This window comes from Ranitomeya variabilis, chromosome 2 (genome assembly GCF_051348905.1).
Source record: "Ranitomeya variabilis isolate aRanVar5 chromosome 2, aRanVar5.hap1, whole genome shotgun sequence".
In the NCBI taxonomy this organism is placed as follows: Eukaryota; Metazoa; Chordata; class Amphibia; order Anura; family Dendrobatidae; genus Ranitomeya; species Ranitomeya variabilis.
The window spans coordinates 146,804,271-146,824,085 of record NC_135233.1 but is presented as its reverse complement, the minus strand read 5'-3'; the positions used below and the strand labels follow the sequence as shown (position 1 = coordinate 146,824,085).

General features: G+C 39.8%; 1 protein-coding gene across 1 annotated transcript in view; it reads right to left on the bottom strand.

Annotated features, from left to right (window-relative positions):
* Positions 1–1,061: 1,061 nt before the first annotated feature.
* LOC143804704 (sulfotransferase 6B1-like) overlaps positions 1,062–19,815 on the bottom strand; it is a 31,042-nt gene continuing 12,288 nt past the window's right edge. The window contains exons 4-7 of the mRNA XM_077283066.1: positions 12,253–12,379; positions 9,266–9,360; positions 5,010–5,166; positions 1,062–1,233 (exon numbers count right to left, since the gene is read on the bottom strand). Coding sequence (XP_077139181.1) covers positions 1,103–1,233; positions 5,010–5,166; positions 9,266–9,360; positions 12,253–12,379 — 510 coding nt within the window. The 3' untranslated portion in view covers positions 1,062–1,102. The remainder of the gene's footprint in view (positions 1,234–5,009; positions 5,167–9,265; positions 9,361–12,252; positions 12,380–19,815) is intronic.

Below are 19,815 nucleotides of genomic sequence, written 5' to 3'. Positions count from 1 at the left end.
TTGCGGGGGTACGAACTCAAATACGACACCCAGTCAGGTGCCATCGATGACGAAGTTCTTGAATATAAAAGGTCTGCGCCAAAACTGGAGTGGGTTTTGGTGTCAAGAGAGAGATTTACAGACATGTACAAGAAAAGACATTGCAGCCGCAGTGATAGGCCTCAGTGGAAACGTGTGCCAGCAGGGTGTTGGTCGCTTGCAGACAGGACCCAGACAGCACCAAGTCAGATCCAGAGCCCAGACTACTCCAGTCAAGACCATAGGATCCGATCTACGCTGGTCAAGAGCCTGAGCCCGAGCTGTGCTAGTCAAGGCCCAAATCACAGACCGATGCCAGTCAAAATGTGGAGCCCAGCTCTTTTCCCCAGACCCGAGAGACACCCACTAATGGTCCAGCACAGAAGATCTACCTGGAAGAGAACACCTGCGGTAGTGGAAGGAAAACACAGGTGAGCAGGGCTGTCGCTTCCAGCACTGACGTACGATACACAGGTCGACCTGAGCTAGGACAACAGATAGAGTGGAGGTCAGTTGGAGCGAAGGAGTCTTAACATGCTCTTGTAGACTTTGTCAGAAGGACTTGCGGCCTAGAGGGAAACCCGATGACCCCCCTCTAGGGCCATTCTTATGGGAGGAGCTAGCGTAGCAGCTCCCACAGTAACAGGTGTACCACCCCCGTTAGAGGGACACACACATAATCCCCAGAAGACTTCTCTGTCATTCAAATTGAAGTCAAAGATTTATTATATGTTCCACATTGTGTAATTTTTTTGTGATTACTCTGTTTATACTGTTTAACTGTTTGCTAACTACTACAAGCTCCTCATGTCCGTCTGTACGTTGCATCCAGTTACCTGCTTTACAGGATAGTCCTAGAGATATCTGTTCTTTCATTAGGGATACAAATGGATCCTAGTATATCATTGGGATATGATAGTACATTTCCCAACTATATGACATAGCAGTATACCATAGGGGTTCTGAAAAATTTAATACTTGGCACCATAAACATGATACCAAATATATCAGTATCTAAATGCATAAAAAGACAGTATAAAGGATCCAGGTGAATATAAAATATTTATTGTACCACGTTACAGTTTCACCATTTACAGTGGACACCATACTTCAGCATTTCTCCAAGTTTGGTTCCGGCTAAACACTCTTCAAATTTTTCATCCATTTCTTGGCTTTGTGCTTCTGAGAAATTATTTTTCCAGTCTCCAACATCACCTAGAAAAAACAGTGATCAGTTAGTGATTGTCAGGGTCATGAGTCCTCTGGATTTTTTCTACAAACGTTAAAAGTGTCCTGTGTTAAGAAAAGTGAATTTAGGGACAACAGCAACATTACTCCCTGCCATTTACACAGAATATGGCAAATGACATTGGATTAATGCCCCATAAAGCAAATATTGGCACAAAATGGATGTTTAATGTGAACACCCTGGGATAAGCTAAGAAAACCTCTTGAGAAAAAATCAACACATTTAATGTGACATGTTTGATTTTTACCAGCTCTGAAAAAGCATGGAGTTGTAGGGAGCCGGGGCCAGGGCCGCTGTCATGGCCGGCAGTAACCCTTGTATGACCCCCTGGCCCTCTCCCAGCACAAGATCATGTTTTCTTCTCTGAGTACCTCGGTGCTACTTCTCTGTGTCATCTGGGGTCTCCCGGTACGAGAGTGTCTTCTCTACAGACAGCTCCGCAATTAAAGAGTCACAGTCTGGCTTCACTTTAACTTCAACTTCTTTACTTAACACAGCATTATCCAGGGCACAGTCAATCATAATAATTGGCAACGCTATACCTTGCCTTCCCTTCTCTCTGTCACTAAACCTGTCCCCGGGACGGTTCATTTCCTCCGGTCCCTCAGTGCCCTCAATTCCCAGAATTCCTGCTTCTCGTGGGGGTATTCTTTGCCATTTCGCCCCGGTCCTCAGAATAGCAGGCCATGCAAAAATCTGCCACATCTTGGATACTTTGCTCCTGTTCTGCTAAGCCTTCTTCCCGTAGCACCACAGTCCCACTTATACTGCACCACTATCTCTGGTGTCACTGTGCTTTGTTCAATACTCTGGCCCCCTGGATACTGACTGCTGGGCCCACGCTTCTAACAAACGTTGCAGGGCACGGTGTTGCCCTGGGCTAGCCATCCCTGTGTTCCACACGGGCACCCCGGCCCCAACTGCCTAAACCCGGGAAAACCTCACTACTTATCCCACTGTGTCCCTCCTATAATTATCTATGTGTTTGCACTAACTACACTATCTATGAGCTATGAACATAAACATGCCCCCCATCTAGTGGCCAACCCTGCCAACGCCACTTTCCCTAGTCTTGTGCGCATCAATGTAACAATATACAGTACATGTCATGCATTATACATATAACAGAAAATGGTAATACACTTAGATGTGTAGCAGTACCACAACTGAACATTGGTAATACACCTAAAGGTGTAGCAGTACTACGAGCATAAAGATAAACATATTTTTCTCATCCCCTTACAGAGTCAAGTAAGTGAACCCAGTGATATCAAAAGGTGTATTGTTCATTAGATCAACAATTATTCCACTAATAAGAGAACACAATAGATTTTTGAGGAATTTTTATTTATTCACTTGATCTCCAGCGTGTTTGCCAAATATTCTATTACTGAGGAGATATTATAGCACTAGTTCCTAGCTTTTCTATATGTGGTACCCGTACCCCAGGGGACTATATGCAAGGTTCTAATGTGAGTTTAATGTGAAGCATGATATATGAACCTAGACTTGAGTGTACTTTGATGTCTTTTATTTAAAGAGGATTTGTCACTATGTCCAAAGTGGCCAGTTTTTCCTTTTATTTTATTACTGCATAACTCAAGTATTCCACTTTTTTTTTCTTTTAACCTTCCATAAGGTTCCAGAGATGTGGGCATCACTGACAGGCCACGTGCACACGTTCAGCATTTGGTCAGTATTTTACCTCAGTGTTTCTAAACTAAAACCAAGAGTGGGTGATAAATACCGCAGTGGTGACGTGTTTCTATTATACTTTGATTATTCCACTCCTAATTTTGCCTTACAAATACTGATGTAAAATACTGACCAAATACTGAATATGTGATCATGGCCATAGGCTGCATGCCAGACACTGTGCACTACACTTATCTGTGTGCCCTATGCGAGCCTTATCCATGTGCATTTATAATGCTAGGCAGCCATCCCCTCCATGAACGGTACGTGTGTGAGTGATTGTTTCATTAGTGCTGACTTTTTTCTGTGATTTTTTTTTTTTATTCCATATCCTTTTCGATGAAGAGTTTTTATGTAAGACTAAATGTTAGGTCTTTATCAAGGGGGTGTTGCTCATTTAGCAGAGCAGCCAAAAGACATGACCCTTTGGTAAAGACTATAAAAAATAGCACTAAATAAAAAGGCTCATATCTCTGGAACCATATAGCAGATTAAAAAAAAATAAAAATGGCATAGTCAATATGAATGGAATAAGGGCTCATACTCATCTGTGTAAAAAATGGACAAGTGCAATCCGATAAAAACAATGGGATTGCTTGCATTCTGACTAATGTCATTCAATGATTCACTGTTCATCTTTGACTTTTTTTCAGCTCAGATCGGACTGAGTAAAAAAACAGCATGATGCAAGTGGCCATGTGTATCAGATGAGACTTGCCAATGCAAGTCAAAGGGTGCGAGAAAAAATTACAGGGCACACGGACAATGCATGTGCCATGTGATTTTTACGCACCCATCTCACAGGAAACCCAACTGCGTGAGAAAGTAGTCTTATTTTGGGGGGGTCCCATATTTTAATAACCAGTAAAAGCTAAGTAGACAGCTGGGGGCTGATATTAATAGCCTGTGAAGCTCCATGTTTATTACCCCCTTCCCAGGCTCTAAACATCACTCCCCAGCTGTCTGCTTTCCCTCAGCTGGTTATTAAAAATGTGGGGGACCACACGCCTTTTTTTTAACGTATTTAATTATAATCTCAATACATGTACAGGGAGCTGGACTGCACTATATATCTCAATTACATTGATGTATCTATCTCTGTATCCAAGATTGTTTTATTAGTTACTAAACTAGCTTGAAATGACAGAGAATTACTGCATTTAATAGCTGATGTTAAAAACGCAATGCATTCGGCTGCATATGCATGTCATTTGGCTGTCATATGGATTGTAGGTGATAAAAATCGCATGACACTTGTCTGACTTTTCAGAAACAGCATTGGACTGATTTTCTATGCAGTTGAATATGAGCCCTAAGACCAAAACCAGTCACTTTTGACCTGGTTATAGGTCCTCATTAAGTAGCAGGTATATGGCTTACAATTATTAAACACGGTTCAAATGTTGCATAAAATTCTGATATCATTCATAAAATCAAACAGGCGCCGTTCCAATGGTGACTGCACTCATATTACCAGTACTCACGTGAGTTTGGTATGACACATGAGGTCAGCACCCAATCACCACTGGCATCACTGTCCCCACCTTTGGACGCATAAGTTTCAATAGGTAATGAGAGCTGCAGCTTGCCACTCACTTCCTCTTGATCACTAATATATCTGAAGGAGGAGACAGCGACACCGGCACTGATTAGGCACAGGGCTCATATCTCATAATAACCTCAAGTGAACCTTAGGAACGCCAGTGTTGACTCCTCTGGAACAGCACCAGCACAGAAGGTGAATAGAAGTGATGTATTTTCATCACTGGGGTAAACATTCAGATCCAGTTGGCATTGTCCTAGTAGTGGACAAACCCTTTAATTAAGGCTGTGGCTATAGAACTTTTTATCCTCCAATCATTGTGTTTGTGTCAGTTACCTATTTAATATGTTTTTTGTTTCTTATGTAAAACCATTTACTGCTTTTCATATATCAAACTGCAGCATTAAAAGCAGTAGACTTTTGTTGCTGGACAGCGAAATAATGCAATTTTTGCTAATAAATTCTAGTCATTGAATACGGTAAAAAGGTAGTTAAAATTTTCACCTTTTCTAAAAACAATGTGTCCGAAAGCACCATGTGTTTTCCCAGAATTATCTTTCATAGCCTTGAACGTTCCTTTTTCAGCAACTTGCTTCACTTGTTCTTCAGTAATTGGGATTCCTAAGAATTCACTTATCTTCTTCACTGATCCTTCCAGGTCCTAGGAAGACAGTAGATTTCATTTGGGTTACTACCAGAAATAAACCAATCTTATCCTGTTCTCTATTATTTCTTCTGTAGGCACATGATCGGTTGTAAACCGTATTAATTTATTTTGACCTTTATGCAAACACCAAGCACTATCTTACCGCTTCCTGTCTGTATCATCCTTCATTTTCAGTACTGCACACGATAACTACCGGTGACTACAAATGTATTTGTTTTATGTGTAAGCAACATGGTCACCGATTCAAAAAAGACAAGCAATTAAAACATAGAAAATGGAAAACTCCATGATGCAATTTAACTGTTAATAAAATTAAAATCTTGGTACTATTTTCGCGCACATGACATTTTTTGATCGCTTTCTATTCTTATTTTTGGGAGGCATAATGAACAAAAACAAGATATTTGGGATTGTTTTATTTGTTTTTTTCCACTGTGTGGTAAAAGTGATAAGACGACCTTATTCTTTGGGTCTTTACAATTACAGCGATACCACATTTATATTTTTTTATGTTTTGGCCCTCTTACACAAAATCTATTTTATAGAAAAAAAGAATTGTTTTTGCATCACTGTATTCTGCGACCTATAGTTTTTTTATTTTTCCACTGATGCAGCTGTATGGTGGCTAGCAATCTTTTTTTGGGAAAAGATGGTCTTTTATTTACATTTGATCTTTTGATCAAATCTGAATCCACTTTTTGTTTGGTGGTATGATGAAAAAGCATAGTTTTTTGCCTCTTGTTTTTTTCTTTTTTTGCGGTGTTCACTGAAGGGGTTAAATATTTTAACAGCTTTATTGATTGGGTCGTTCTGGACACGGTGATACCAAATATGTATACCATAATATGACATGTTTTCTTATTTTTATTTTGTGATTTTTTTTTTTTAATTTTTAAAATTTGTTTTTACTTTTTTTTAACTTTTTTAATTAGTCCGCTATGGAACTTTCACTTTTAGCAGTCTGATGGCTGGTTTAATGCATTGTAATACACCAGCATTGCAATGCTTCATACCTGTCAGTTTTTCACTGAGGGAAGCCTCTTAGACCATGATCTGAGCATGGTTTAACAGGTCTTCCGTAGCTTTGTGATTCAGATATCATCATGGCAACCTTGGGTCACCATGGCAACGATCCAGCCCTAGTGATGAACGTTGCGGGTGCACTGATCGGATGGAAGAGGGAGACCCCTACCTCTCACAGCCTCTTAAATTTTATGATCAATATTGATCGCAGCATTTAGTGGGTTAAACAGAAAGTCATGTTATCTATCATGTTAGCTGAACACCCGGCGGCAATCGTGCGGTCACAGCTCTTGTGCCGCACACGATACCATGACGTGATTATACTTCATTGGTCGGGAACTCTTTACCTTCCATGATGTATGGGTACGTCAATTGTTGTAAAGGGGTTAAGTGCATAAACAGCAGCAATCGAGATGAGGTCTGTCTGCTACTGATACTGGCAGATGACGGTTATAGGTCATAGCCAGAGTTTGAATGGTATGGCGCAGGCTCAGCTCTTGAACTCGCTCCATGTAAGCAGAACCTCATGGTAGTTACGTCAAGGTGCATGAAGGGGTTACATTTCACTTATCTGTTTCTAAAGATGGAAAAACAAATGTAATTCCCCAACCCAGATGTGAAATACGATTTTAGATTTAGTAAAAAAAAACCTAAACAAACATTTTTTACACCTACACCACAATACGCTACTGCATACATGCACATACTACAAACAGACATATAATTCAACGTACAATTCCAGATACACAGATATGTACGCAGACAAGTGCACATTTGCAGACACGCATATACACAAAGCATATTCATATATACATACATGTATAAAGATACGTACATAGTTGTATACTTATTCAGACATATACATGCAGTGGAAAAAAATAAATATTTGATTCATTCCCATTTTTTCCGCCTATGAATAATGAAGAGGTCTGTAATTTTTCTCGTGGGTACACTTCAACTGTGAGAGACAGAATCTAAAAATAAAAACCAGAAAATCACATTGTATAATTTTTAAATAATTAAATTGGATTTTATTGCTTGAAATACGTATTTGATCACCTACCATCCAGCAAGAATTCTGTCTCTCATAGACTTGTTACTTTTTCTAAAAGAAGCCCTCCTACGCTGTACTTATTACCTGCATTAATTGTACCTGTTTGAACTCACTACCTGTATAAAAGACAGCTGTCCATACAGTAAATCATACACCAGCCTTTCCATCACGGCCAAGATCAAAAAGCTGTCTAAGGACACCAGGGATAAAATTGTTGACCTCCACAAGGCTAGGATTGGCTACAGGACAATAGGTAAGCAGCTTGGTGAGAAGGCACCAACTGTTGGTACAATTATTAGAAAATGGAAGAAACACAGGATGACTGTCAATCTTCCTGAGTCTGGGGCTGCATGCAAGATTTTGCATCGTGAGGTTAGGATGATTCTGAGAAAGGTCAGGAATCAGCCCGGACAACATGGGAGGACCTAGTCAATGACCAGAAAAGAACTGGGACCACAGTCTCAAACATAACTGTTAGTAACACACTACACCGTCATAGATTAAAATCCTGCAGGGCATGCAAGGACCACCTGCTCACACCGGAACATGTCGTGGCCCATTTGAAGCTCACCATTGACCATCTGGATGATCAAGAGGAGGCATGGGAGAAGGTCATAAGAAGAAGGTCATGAGACCAAAGTAGAAATCTTTGGTATGTACTCCAATGAGTACAACCCAAAGAACACCATCCCAACCGTGAAGCATGAAGGGGGAAACATCATACTTTAAGAAGGTGCTTTTCTGCAACGGAGACAGGACGACTGCACCATATTGAAGGGAGAATAGATGGGGTCATGTATGTAAGATTTTGGCCAACAACCTCTTTCCCTCAGTAGGAACTTTAAAGATGGGTAATGGCTGGATCTTCCAACATGACAATTACCCAAAACACACAGCCAAAACAACTAACAAGTGGCTCCGTAAGAAGCATTTCAAAGTCCTGGAGTGGCCTAGCCAGTTTACAGACCTGAACCCAATAGAAAATATTTGAACTGAGCTGAAACTCAATGTTGCCCAGGGACAGCCCCAAAACCTGAAAGATCCGGAGAAGATCTGTATGGAGGAGTGGGCCCAAATTACTGCTGCAGTGTGTGCAAACTTGGTCAAGAACTACAGGAGACGTCTGACCTCGGTAATTGCAAACAAAGGTTTCTGTATCAAATATTGGGTTCTAAGAGGAAAGATTTATCCGCGTGGCGAGTGACATACCATCTCTGGCTTGTCAAGGTAAGGAGGCTTATTCGCCATGCAAAGCTACTCAGGGAAATTTAATATGCAAATTGCCTCTTCAGAGAAAAAGAGGACTTGAACTCTTAAGCACCACCTGTTGGAAGTAGCTACCCTACGAGTCACAATCAACCCTATAACAAGTCTTGCAATGTGACTTACGATAAAAGCCAATATTAAGTTCTGCTTTTCTATTATGTCAAGAATTTATTTCATGTAATAAAATGTAAATTAATTATGTAAACATCATACAATGTGATTTTTCTGGACTTTTTTTAAGATTGTGTATCTCACAGTTGAAGTGTACCTACGATAAAAATTACAGACCTCTCCATTTTTTGTATGTGGGAAATCTTGCAAAATCAACAGAAGACATGTACACATACGTACATGCATATACACAGGCATATAGACATACACAAACAAACACACATAAAGCATACATTTATTATGTAGATTTGTACACCTGATGAAGCTTTGATATTAAAATGAGTCAAGCTCATAAAATACTACATTTGATATCAGAATTAGCCATGCATTTTCAAAGTAAGTACGTCAGTCCATCAATAGTGCTGAGAGATCGATTTATTTATGTATATAGTTTGTCTTATCAAATCTGGTGAGAAATCCATTTAAGGACAATTGAGAACAATCAAGCAAATCTGGTTCCCATCTGTTACAAGCTAGCAAAGCGGAATGGCATTTTGTATGTAGTTTTAAAACCTTGGGGATAAATATAATATTAAACATATAGTTAGTCATCATTCAGAAGAGTGAAAGCTGGCTTACTTCTTTCATATCTTCAAATGTCATCAACAAAACTGTATCTTCATCAAGATGTTTGTTCCAAGCAACTGCATGATCAAAATAGGATCCCCACACAACTAAAATGATCAAAGTTAAGCAATTAGTCTGAAATTCTAAAGAAATGTCTAGATTTGTGAAATGAGAAATCATAGAAACTTGATAAAAATGTATGAAGTTTTTCTACAGTTGTGCAAAATTAAGATAGTTTTCCTTTTTATTCAATAACATTAACATGTAAAAAATTATATAATCACAACCACGGAAGAGAATAACAGGAATTATTATAATTATTTATGTTTAGAGCACCATTGATTCCATGGTGCTGTACATGAGAGGGTTACATACAAAATACAAATATAAATTACAGTGAATAAACTAGCAATGACAGACTGTTACTGAAAGGAGAGGTCCCTACCCTTGCGGGCTTACGGTCTACTGGATAATGGTGAAGGAGACAGTAGATTGGAGGGTTGAGACAGCTCCGGTGGTGGTGAATTAGCATCAAGGTTATTGCAGGCTGTAAGCTTACTTAAAGAAACATATTTTCAAGTTCCTTCTGAAAGCTCTGAAACTTCGGGATAATCGGACATGTTGAGTCACAGAATTTCAGAGTATGGGAATGCTCGGGAGAAGTCTTGATTGCGATTGGGTGAGGAACATATAAGAGTAGAAGAGAAGGTCTTGAGAAGACCGGAGATTACATGTTGGAAGGTAAAGGGAGATTAGTTTGGAGATATATGGAGGAGACACAATATGACTGCCTTGGTAGGTCAATGTTAATTATTTGAACTGGATACATCGAGGAATCGGGAGCCAATGAAAATATTTGCAGAAGGGAGAAATAGAGAAATAGTGAGTAGAGAGATGGATTAGTTGTACAGCAGAGTTAAGGACGGACTGGAGAGGTGCGAGAGTGTTAGCAGGGAGGCCACAGAGGAGGATATTGCAGTAGTGAAGGTAAGAGATGATGATGGCGTGCACTAACATTTTAGTAGATTCAGTGTTGAGGAAAGGGCAGATTCTGGAAATGTTTTTGAGTTGGAGGTGGCAGGAGGTGTCAAGAGCTTGCATGTACGGTTTGAAGGACATGGCAGATTGGAAAGATTCTCCGAGGCAGCGGACCTGCAGTACAGGGGAAACATTATATCATTTATTGTGATAGATAGATAGATAGATAGATAGATAGATAGATAGATCAGATAGAGGAGTTAAGTGATATTGAGGATAAATGATGAGTTCAGATTTGTCTACATTGAGCATTAGGAAGGATAATGAGAAGACAGAGGATATGGCTGATAAACTGTCAGGGATTTTGAACAGCAGAGAGGGGACATCTGCTGTCAAAGAGTTATATAAGATATGGAAGAAAAGTTCAGCATGGACATGCTGTTTGAGGAGTTTGGAGGCAAACAGTAGCAGTAATATGGAGTGATAGCAGGACAAAGAGGTTGGGTCAAGGGATAGCTTCTTTAGGATAGGTGTGATTGGGGCATGTTTGAAAGCAGAATGGAAGTTATCAAAGGTTAGCGATAGGTTGAAAAAATGGGATAGGGCTAGGATAAACATGGTGAGGATGGGGAGGAGGTGGGATGGGGTCAAATGCACAATTGGTGAGGCGCGATTTGGAGAGGAGTGAGCTCTCTAATATTATGTACTAAAAATAGAGCGATATTGAAATTAAAGCATTTGTAAGAGAGTGGATGGAAATTATGATAATCTTTCAGTTCTAATGATTAATTTCATGACACATTGGCCCTCATTAATTAAGAATGGCGTTTTGTACGTCAGTCTTAATAAGGGGCATGCAGTTATAAGATGCACCAATACATTCGATGTTTCTTATCCGTAGTGTGCACCTTGCCAGAAATGTCAGAGAGTGCACTAACATTTCTGATGTAAGAAACTCTGCCACTATTGATGAATTTGACTGGTGGGCCACCTCCTCCTCATCTCTGCCTATCTTGGTTGAGTTGCATGAAACTGGTATGAAAATGCACAATGTCCCAAAATGTTCACACAACTCCACATTAAGCAAAAATTTACCAAATGTCCAAAGTGTTTTATATCAGTTATATCAGCTGAACATCATAGGAGTCAATGGGAGAGAAATTAGCAAATATGTTCGGAAACGATCTTCGGACATAAATTCGACACGGATAGGGTACCAATATGGCACGAATATGGCAAATTCGGTCATTTCTGAACATATTCACTCTACTTGTTACATCCATATTACATTAAAGGACAGGCTTCGAGTAGAATAGCTTATGAATTATGTGGCTACTCTCCAATTGTTGAGAGGTTTCCAATCTCCTAAGGACACATAGCCTGTATTCGTTCCTTGGTGCCAAGAAACACAGGGTTTGAGTTTAGTCCCTTAAATATTCAATTACTGAGCACAATCTATACAAAGATTTATGGGAACCCTCCTATATCACACAGTCCGCAGGTATACCTCTAGACTCTTAGAAGCTAAACTCTTTCTTTAACTTGCAATCAAACAAATGCCTATGCAGGGCAGAAATTTGTAAATGCTAAACTAAAAAAGAACATTCAACACAACATTTAATGCTGAGCAGAACTTGTTCTCCTTTTGCAACATGAGGAATGTTTAATCTCAGGATATTGGGGTGAGAGAGCATCTTACTATCTTGTCTATTTGATTGTCCAAGAGCTAAACCTTGTCATGTTGTATTTGTATTCTGTCCTCATTTTGATCACTCTCCCATGCTGCTTCTGCATCGTCTCACTTTGATTTGGACAAGCACTCAATTTTGACCTCTTATTCTTAACTTTCTCTCCTTTTTCATTAATCCTATACCTCTTGTACTATCCAATGTTTGGAACATTTCATTAATGGACTTCTTTTTCCTGACTATTACACTATCCTTGTTTCAATATCTGTTTTATTGTAAAAAATATCAAAGCACAAAAAAAATTGGTAAAAAGTTAAACTTTTAATACAGTACCTTTACCAGCCATGAAATCTGGGAAAAAATCATCCCAGCTATTGTAGCTGGGAAGCATTGGGTTGTTATTGTAGAAGTGAAAAAGTGACACGGCTGTATCTTTTGGATTTCGAAACACCACCAGCATCTGTACAATACAAAATAGCAATGAAAATATAAGAGGTTAGAATTTTAACATTTTGGCCATTGGAATGCAGGTAACAGACAATTCACTATGCCAGGAAAGTATGGAGATATATACAGTCATGGCCGAAAGTGTTGGCACCCTTCAAATTGTTCCATAAAATGAAGTACTTCTCCCAGAAAATTATTGCAATTACACGTTTTGTTATACACATGTTTATTTTCTGTGTGTATATTGGAACAACACTAAAAACAGATTAAAAAAAAGGTAAATTGGACCTAATTTTGAGCTAAACATCAAAATTGTTGGCAACTTTCCAAAATTGTGGGTAAACAACTTTGTTTCAAGCATGTGATGCTCATTCAAACTAACCTGTGGCAAGTAACAGGTGAGGCAATATGAAAATCATACCTGAAACCAGATAAAAAGGTGAGAATTTGACTCAATCTTTGCATTGTGTGTCTGTGTGTCCCACACTAAGCTTTGAGGACAGAAAGAGCAGAAGATAAGTGTCTGAGGACTTGAGAGCCTAAATTATTGAAAATATCAGCAATCTCAAGGTTACAAGTCCATTTCCAGAGATCTTGATAATCTCCGTGAATGCAAACATCAGGGAAAATTGATCAAAGGTTACAACTCAGGATAGTGCAGATGGTGGATAAGCAGCTCCAATCAAAGCCCAAAGACACTCAAGCTGTCCTGCAGGCTCAGGGTGCATCAGTGTCAGCACAAACTATCCATCAACATTTGAATTAAATTAATCACTAATGCGGGAGACCCAGGAGGACCCCTTTGCTGAAATAAAAAGCTAGACAGTTTGCAGTTTGTCAAAATGTATGTGAGTAAGCCAAAATCCTTCTGGGAAGCATTTTGTAGCCAGGTGAGACCAAGATAGAGCTTTTTAGTAAAACATATAGTACCACGGTTTACAAAAAACAAATGTGCAAGGCATAATGTAGTGCCTACTGTCAAAAAGCTGGGTTTGCGTCCTAGGTCATGGGTCTTCCAGCCTGACAATGACCCCAAACATACTTCAAGAAGCACCCAGAAATGAATAGAAACAAAGCGCTGGAGAGTTCTGAAGTGGACAGCAATGAGTCCGGATCTAAATCCCAGTTAACACCCATGGATAGATATTGAAATTCCTGTTGCAAGAATGCGCCTTCAAATATGAGAGACGTGGAGCAGTTTGCAAAAGAATAGTGGTCCAAATGAGAGATGTAAGAAGCTTATTGATGATTGTAGGAAGTGATTGATTGCAGATATCTTTCTAAGGGGTTTGCAACCAAATATTAAGATGAGAGTATCAACATTTCTGTCCGGTCCATTTTAGGGGTTTTGTGTGAAATTATGTCCAATTTGCCTTTTCTCTCTGTTTTTTGTGTTGTTCCAATGCACACAAAGGAAATAAACATGTACAGTATATCACAAAAATGTGTAATTGCAACAATTTTCTGGGAGAAATACTTCATTTTCTGAAACAATTTTAAGGGTGCCAACATTTTTGGCCATGACTGTATATTGTAGAAATAAAATCATGTACAAAAAAGCATTTCTACAAAACCTTGATTTTGAGGAACCACCAAAGATGCCGTTTCCTTTTCCGGTCCTCATCTTTGAGAAGACTAGAAGACCACATTTAGTATAATGTTAATAATGGATTTTGTGATGCTAACTAAATCTTGTGCAATGCTGTACTTTGGACCAGTGCATTTATGTACAATCATAAATTATTTATCCAAAAAGATAACACTGTAATTGCACACTATACAGGTCCTTCTCAAAAAATTAGCATATAGTGTTAAATTTCATTATTTACCATAATGTAATGATTACAATTAAACTTTCATATATTATAGATTCATTATCCACCAACTGAAATTTATCAGGTCTTTTATTGTTTTAATACTGATGATTTTGGCCTACAACTCCTGATAACCCAAAAAACCTGTCTCAATAAATTAGCATATCAAGAAAAGGTTCTCTAAACGACCTATTACCCTAATCTTCTGAATCAACTAATTAACTCTAAACACATGCAAAAGATACCTGAGGCTTTTAAAAACTCCCTGCCTGGTTCATTACTCAAAACCCCCATCATGGGTAAGACTAGCGACCTGACAGATGTCAAGAAGGCCATCATTGACACCCTCAAGCAAGAGGGTAAGACCCAGAAAGAAATTTCTCAACAAATAGGCTGTTCCCAGAGTGCTGTATCAAGGCACCTCAATGGTAAGTCTGTTGGAAGGAAACAATGTGGCAGAAAACGCTGTACAACGAGAAGAGGTGACCGGACCCTGAGGAAGATTGTGGAGAAGGACCGATTCCAGACCTTGGGGAACCTGAGGAAGCAGTGGACTGAGTCTGGTGTGGAAACATCCAGAGCCACCATGCACAGGCATGTGCAGGAAATGGGCTACAGGTGCCGCATTCCCCAGGTAAAGCCACTTTTGAACCATAAACAGCGGCAGAAGCGCCTGACCTGGGCTACAGAGAAGCAGCACTGGACTGTTGCTAAGTGGTCCCAAGTACTTTTTTCTGATGAAAGCAAATTTTGCATGTCATTCGGAAATCAAGGTGCCAGAGTCTGGAGGAAGACTGGGGAGAAGGAAATGCCAAAATGCCTGAAGTCCAGTGTCAAGTACCCAGTCAGTGATGGTGTGGGGTGCCATGTCAGCTGCTGGTGTTGGTCCACTGTGTTTCATCAAGGGCAGGGTCAATGCAGCTAGCTATCAGGAGATTTTGGAGCACTTCATGCTTCCTGGCACCTGCTCACAGTGCCAAAACCACTGGTAAATGGTTTACTGACCATGGTATTACTGTGCTCAATTGGCCTGCCAACTCTCCTGACCTGAACCCCATAGAGAATCTGTGGGATATTGTGAAGAGAAAGTTGAGAGACGCAAGACCCAACACTCTGGATGAGCTTAAGGCCGCTATTGAAGCATCCTGGCCCTCCATAACATCTCAGCAGTGTCACAGGCTGATTGCCTCCATGCCACGCCGCATTGAAGCAGTCATTTCTGCCAAAGGATTCCCGACCAAGTATTGAGTGCATAACTGAACATTATTATTTGATGGTTTTTTGTTTGTTATTAAAAAACACTTTTATTTGATTGGACGGTTGAAATATGCTAATTTATTGAGACAGGTTTTTTGGGTGATCAGGAGTTGTAGGCCAAAATCATCAGTATTAAAACAATAAAAGACCTGACAAATTTCAGTTGGCGGATAATGAATCTATAATATATGAAAGTTTAATTGTAATCATTACATTATGGTAAATAATGAAATTTAACACTATATGCTAATTTTTTGAGAAGGACCTGTACAATAAATAAATAAATAATAAATAACTAGTACTTAACCCCTTGATCTCTGTATTTTTTTAAATTAACGACCAGACACTTTTACTCATTTTCTACTTGTTGCTCTTAATCTATTAAAGGGACACTGTCACCTGAATTTGGAGAGAACAATTTTCAGCCATAGGGGCAGGGTTTTCGGGTGTTTGATTCACCCTTTCCTTACCCGCTTGCTGCATGCTGGCTGCAATATTGGATTGAAGTTCATTCTCTGTCCTCCATAGTACATGCCTGCGTAAGGCAAGATTGCCTTGTGCAGGCATGTACTACGGAGGACAGAAACAGTTAAAGAAAAAAAAGATCACAACACCTGTGTCTTGATATTAAGACTTCAGTGCCTCTAAGGCTACTTTCACACTAGCGTCTTCTGGCGTACGTCGCAATGCGTCGTTTTGGAGAAAAAACGCATCCTGCAAAGTTGCCTGCAGGATGCGTTTTTTCTCCATAGACTTTCATTAGCAACGCATTGCGACAAATTGCCACACGTCGCATCCGTCGTGCGACGGATGCGTCGTGTTTGGGCGGACCGTCGGCACAAAAAAAGTTACATGTAACTTTTTTTGTGCGTCGAGTCCGCCATTTTCAACCGTGCATGCGCGGCCGAAACTCTGCCCCCTCCTCCCCGCTCATCACACTGGGCAGCGGATGCATCGTAAGACTGCATCCGCTCCCCATGTTGTGATTAATTAGCACAACGTACGTCGGTACGTCGGGCCGACGATTTGCGACGGCCCCATACCGACGGATGAGTGTGAAAGTAGCCTAAGACTCAATGCACCTTAAACCACCGCTGCCTGTCTGTATTCTTCTTGACACCTCCTGCTTGTCTGGGTTTCCAGCATCCCAGCTGTCTGTCTGTGGTCTCCTGGACATTTCCTGCTTGACTGCAGATTTCAACATTTGAGCTGCCTCGCGGTGGTCTCTTGGTCATCTCCCAATTGCCTGTGGTTTCCTGAATTCCATCAGCCTGTCCGTAGTTTCCTGGACATCTCCCACTTGCCTGCAGTTTCCAGCATCCCAGCTGCCTCTCTGTGGTCTCCAGTCTCTCAGCTGTCCATGTTCCGTGTGCCTTACTCATGTGCTGCACCAATGCCCATGGCATGTGTGTCCTCCTGAAACTTGGGCTTGGAGGATCCACCTCACCAGTTGAGCCTAACAGATTGATTCATTTGGTGAAATAATCCACTTTTGTGGATCTTCTTTAATCAACATTTAAAGCTATCTGCCAATTAGATTTCATTCATAGGGGCTAAACTGTACTAGGTCGTCTCCTCTCTGTCTCTGATATTCAGGTGCCTGCGCCTGCCTACGGTCTATGAATGACTGTCCTCCTCTCAGCATTGACCTGTTATTCAAAAAACGGAAGTAGGCAGAGGGGCCGAGAAAACACAGAGGTATGAGAAGATCCAGTGCAAAGTTCAGCCCATGTACATCAAAATCTAATTAGATTAGAAACCTGAAAGTCAATTTCTTCACTAAAGGTATCAATTTAATCTGTATTACAGCCCCATTATAGCCATGTCTTTACTTCACAAAACAAATTCATGCTGACAGGTTCTCTTCAACTAGGGAATGTCATACAGTATGAAAATGGGTCTAGGCTAACCTTTGGGCAGCCTTGGAGATTTGACTGCTCAGATAACTGTGACCAAGGTTTGAGACCTTAATTAGCCTGTTAGGGTTATGACTTTATCACTATCCTCATTAGGAAATGCCAGGTCATGCAAATTTTCCTGTTTTATAAAAACCCAGCGTCCTTTAACCTTGTGCCAAAAACAGCAGCCATGGGTTCTTATAAGCAGCTGCCTAGAACTAAAAAATGGTGGAGGCCATATAAGGCTATATCAGGCTATAAGAAGATAGCTACGTGTTTACAAGTTGCCCCTTCCTCAGTTCAAAATGTAATGAAGAAATGGCAGTTAACACCAACAGTGGAGATCAAGATAAGGTATAAGACACCAAGCAAAATTTTAGTAAGAACTGATAGTAGGATTGCTAGAGAAGCAAATCAGAACCCCGCTTGACTGCAAAAGACCTTCAAAAATATTTAGAAGACTCTGCAGTTGTGGCACATTGTTTTAGGGTATGTTTCCACGTTCAGGATTGCATCAGGATTTGACGCAGGTAAAATCTGCACCAAATCTGCACCTGAGGTCACTGGCAGGTCACCTGGGTTTTTCATGCATTTTTTGATGCGTTTCTCATGTATTTTTTCATGCGCATTTGTGTGTGTTTTTGTAAGCTCAATAAAGATATACAAAACAAAAATTGTGATGTAATTTCTTGTCCAACCTCTTCATTTACATACTCTATTGAAGAATATACACACAGCTAGATAGATAGATAGATACATATCTATCGTATCTATCTATCTATCTATCTATCATATCTATCTATGGATCTATCTATCGTATTTATCTATATCTATCTATCTATTGATATATCTATGTATTATCTACCGATATATCTATCTATAAATATATCTATATATAGATATATCGATAGATAGAGAAAAAAAAAGGAAAAAAAACAAAAACCAACCAGCACCCCTAATGTGAACACGTGCAAAGCTGCAAGCTGCATCATATAGACAAAAAAACACAGCAACACATGTACATGAATCTAGGCCATGTGAAATATTCAATATGAATTATACTTCAAAAATATTTTTTTACAAATTTTTTTCAAAAAATGTTTTTTCATAAAACTTACAGTAATGAAGATTCTTAGCGCATAAATTGTCCAATTCATGTGTGCCCATCAACCACGGCAAGGTGTTTTTTTTTCTCTATTTAGTTATTGGATGTGGCTGCATCCATACTGATCTTGCACTCATCCGATTGACCTTGCAGGTGAGGGTAATCAGCTCTACCTGCCCATAAATTGTAGGTTTAGCCCAGAGTGACATGTTTTGTCCATAGTTGTAGGCTGGTGGCCCAAGAGTGGCATGTACGGTAGAGTAGGACCCATCAGAGGGAGATCACCTTGCCGTGGTTGATGGGCACACATGAATTGGCCAATTTATGCGCTAAGAATCTTCATTACTGTAAGTTTTATGAAAAAACATTTTTTGAAAAAAATTTGTAAAAAAATATTTTTGAAGTATAATTCATATTGAATATTTCACATGGCCTAGATTGATGTACATGTGCTGCTGTGTTTTTTTGTCTATATATCGATAGATATATTGATAGATAGATAATAGATAGATAATAGTTAAATAGATAGATAGATAGATAGATGAATACGATAGATAGATGCGATAGATATCTATCTATCACATCTATTGTATCCATCTATTGTATCTATCATATCTATCTATCTATCTATTGTATCCATCTATCGTATCTATCTATCAATATATCTATCTATAAATATATCTATCTATATATAGATATATTGATAGATAAATATATCGATAGATAGATAATAGATAATATATAAATAGATAATAGATAGATAGGATAGATAGATAATAGATAAATAGATGATTGATAGATACAGACGATAGATGATACGATAGATACATTCGATAGATTGATCACACAAGCAATAAACTCGGACGAGTCTCGCATCTTAATACCCGGCACTGCCGCCGGCACTGAGGAGCGGAGCGTGAAGCTGCATGTATTTCTATGCAGCTGCACGCTCCACTCCCGAGTGCCGGCGCCAGTGTCGGGTATTAAGATGCGAGACTCATCCGAGTTTCTCGCATGTGTGATCCCAGCCATAAATAAAGACACTCACACAAAATCTGCGTTAGGCCGGGGTCACACTCACGAGAAACTCACACAAGTCTCTTGCTTTAATACCCGGCACTGCCACCGGCACTCGGGAGCGGAGCGTGTGGCTGCATGTATTTCTATGCAGCTGAACGCTCCGGTCCCGAGTGCCCACGACAGTGCCGGGTATTAACCCCGGCCTTAAACGCAATATGTTTAATTGAAAAAAAAATAAATTTGAAAAAAAAATGGTGTAGGCTCCTGCGCAATTTTCTGCACCAGAGAGGGAAAGCCAGCGCCTGGGGGACTGATGTTTGTAGCCTGGGAAGGGGTTAATACCCATGCAGCTTCC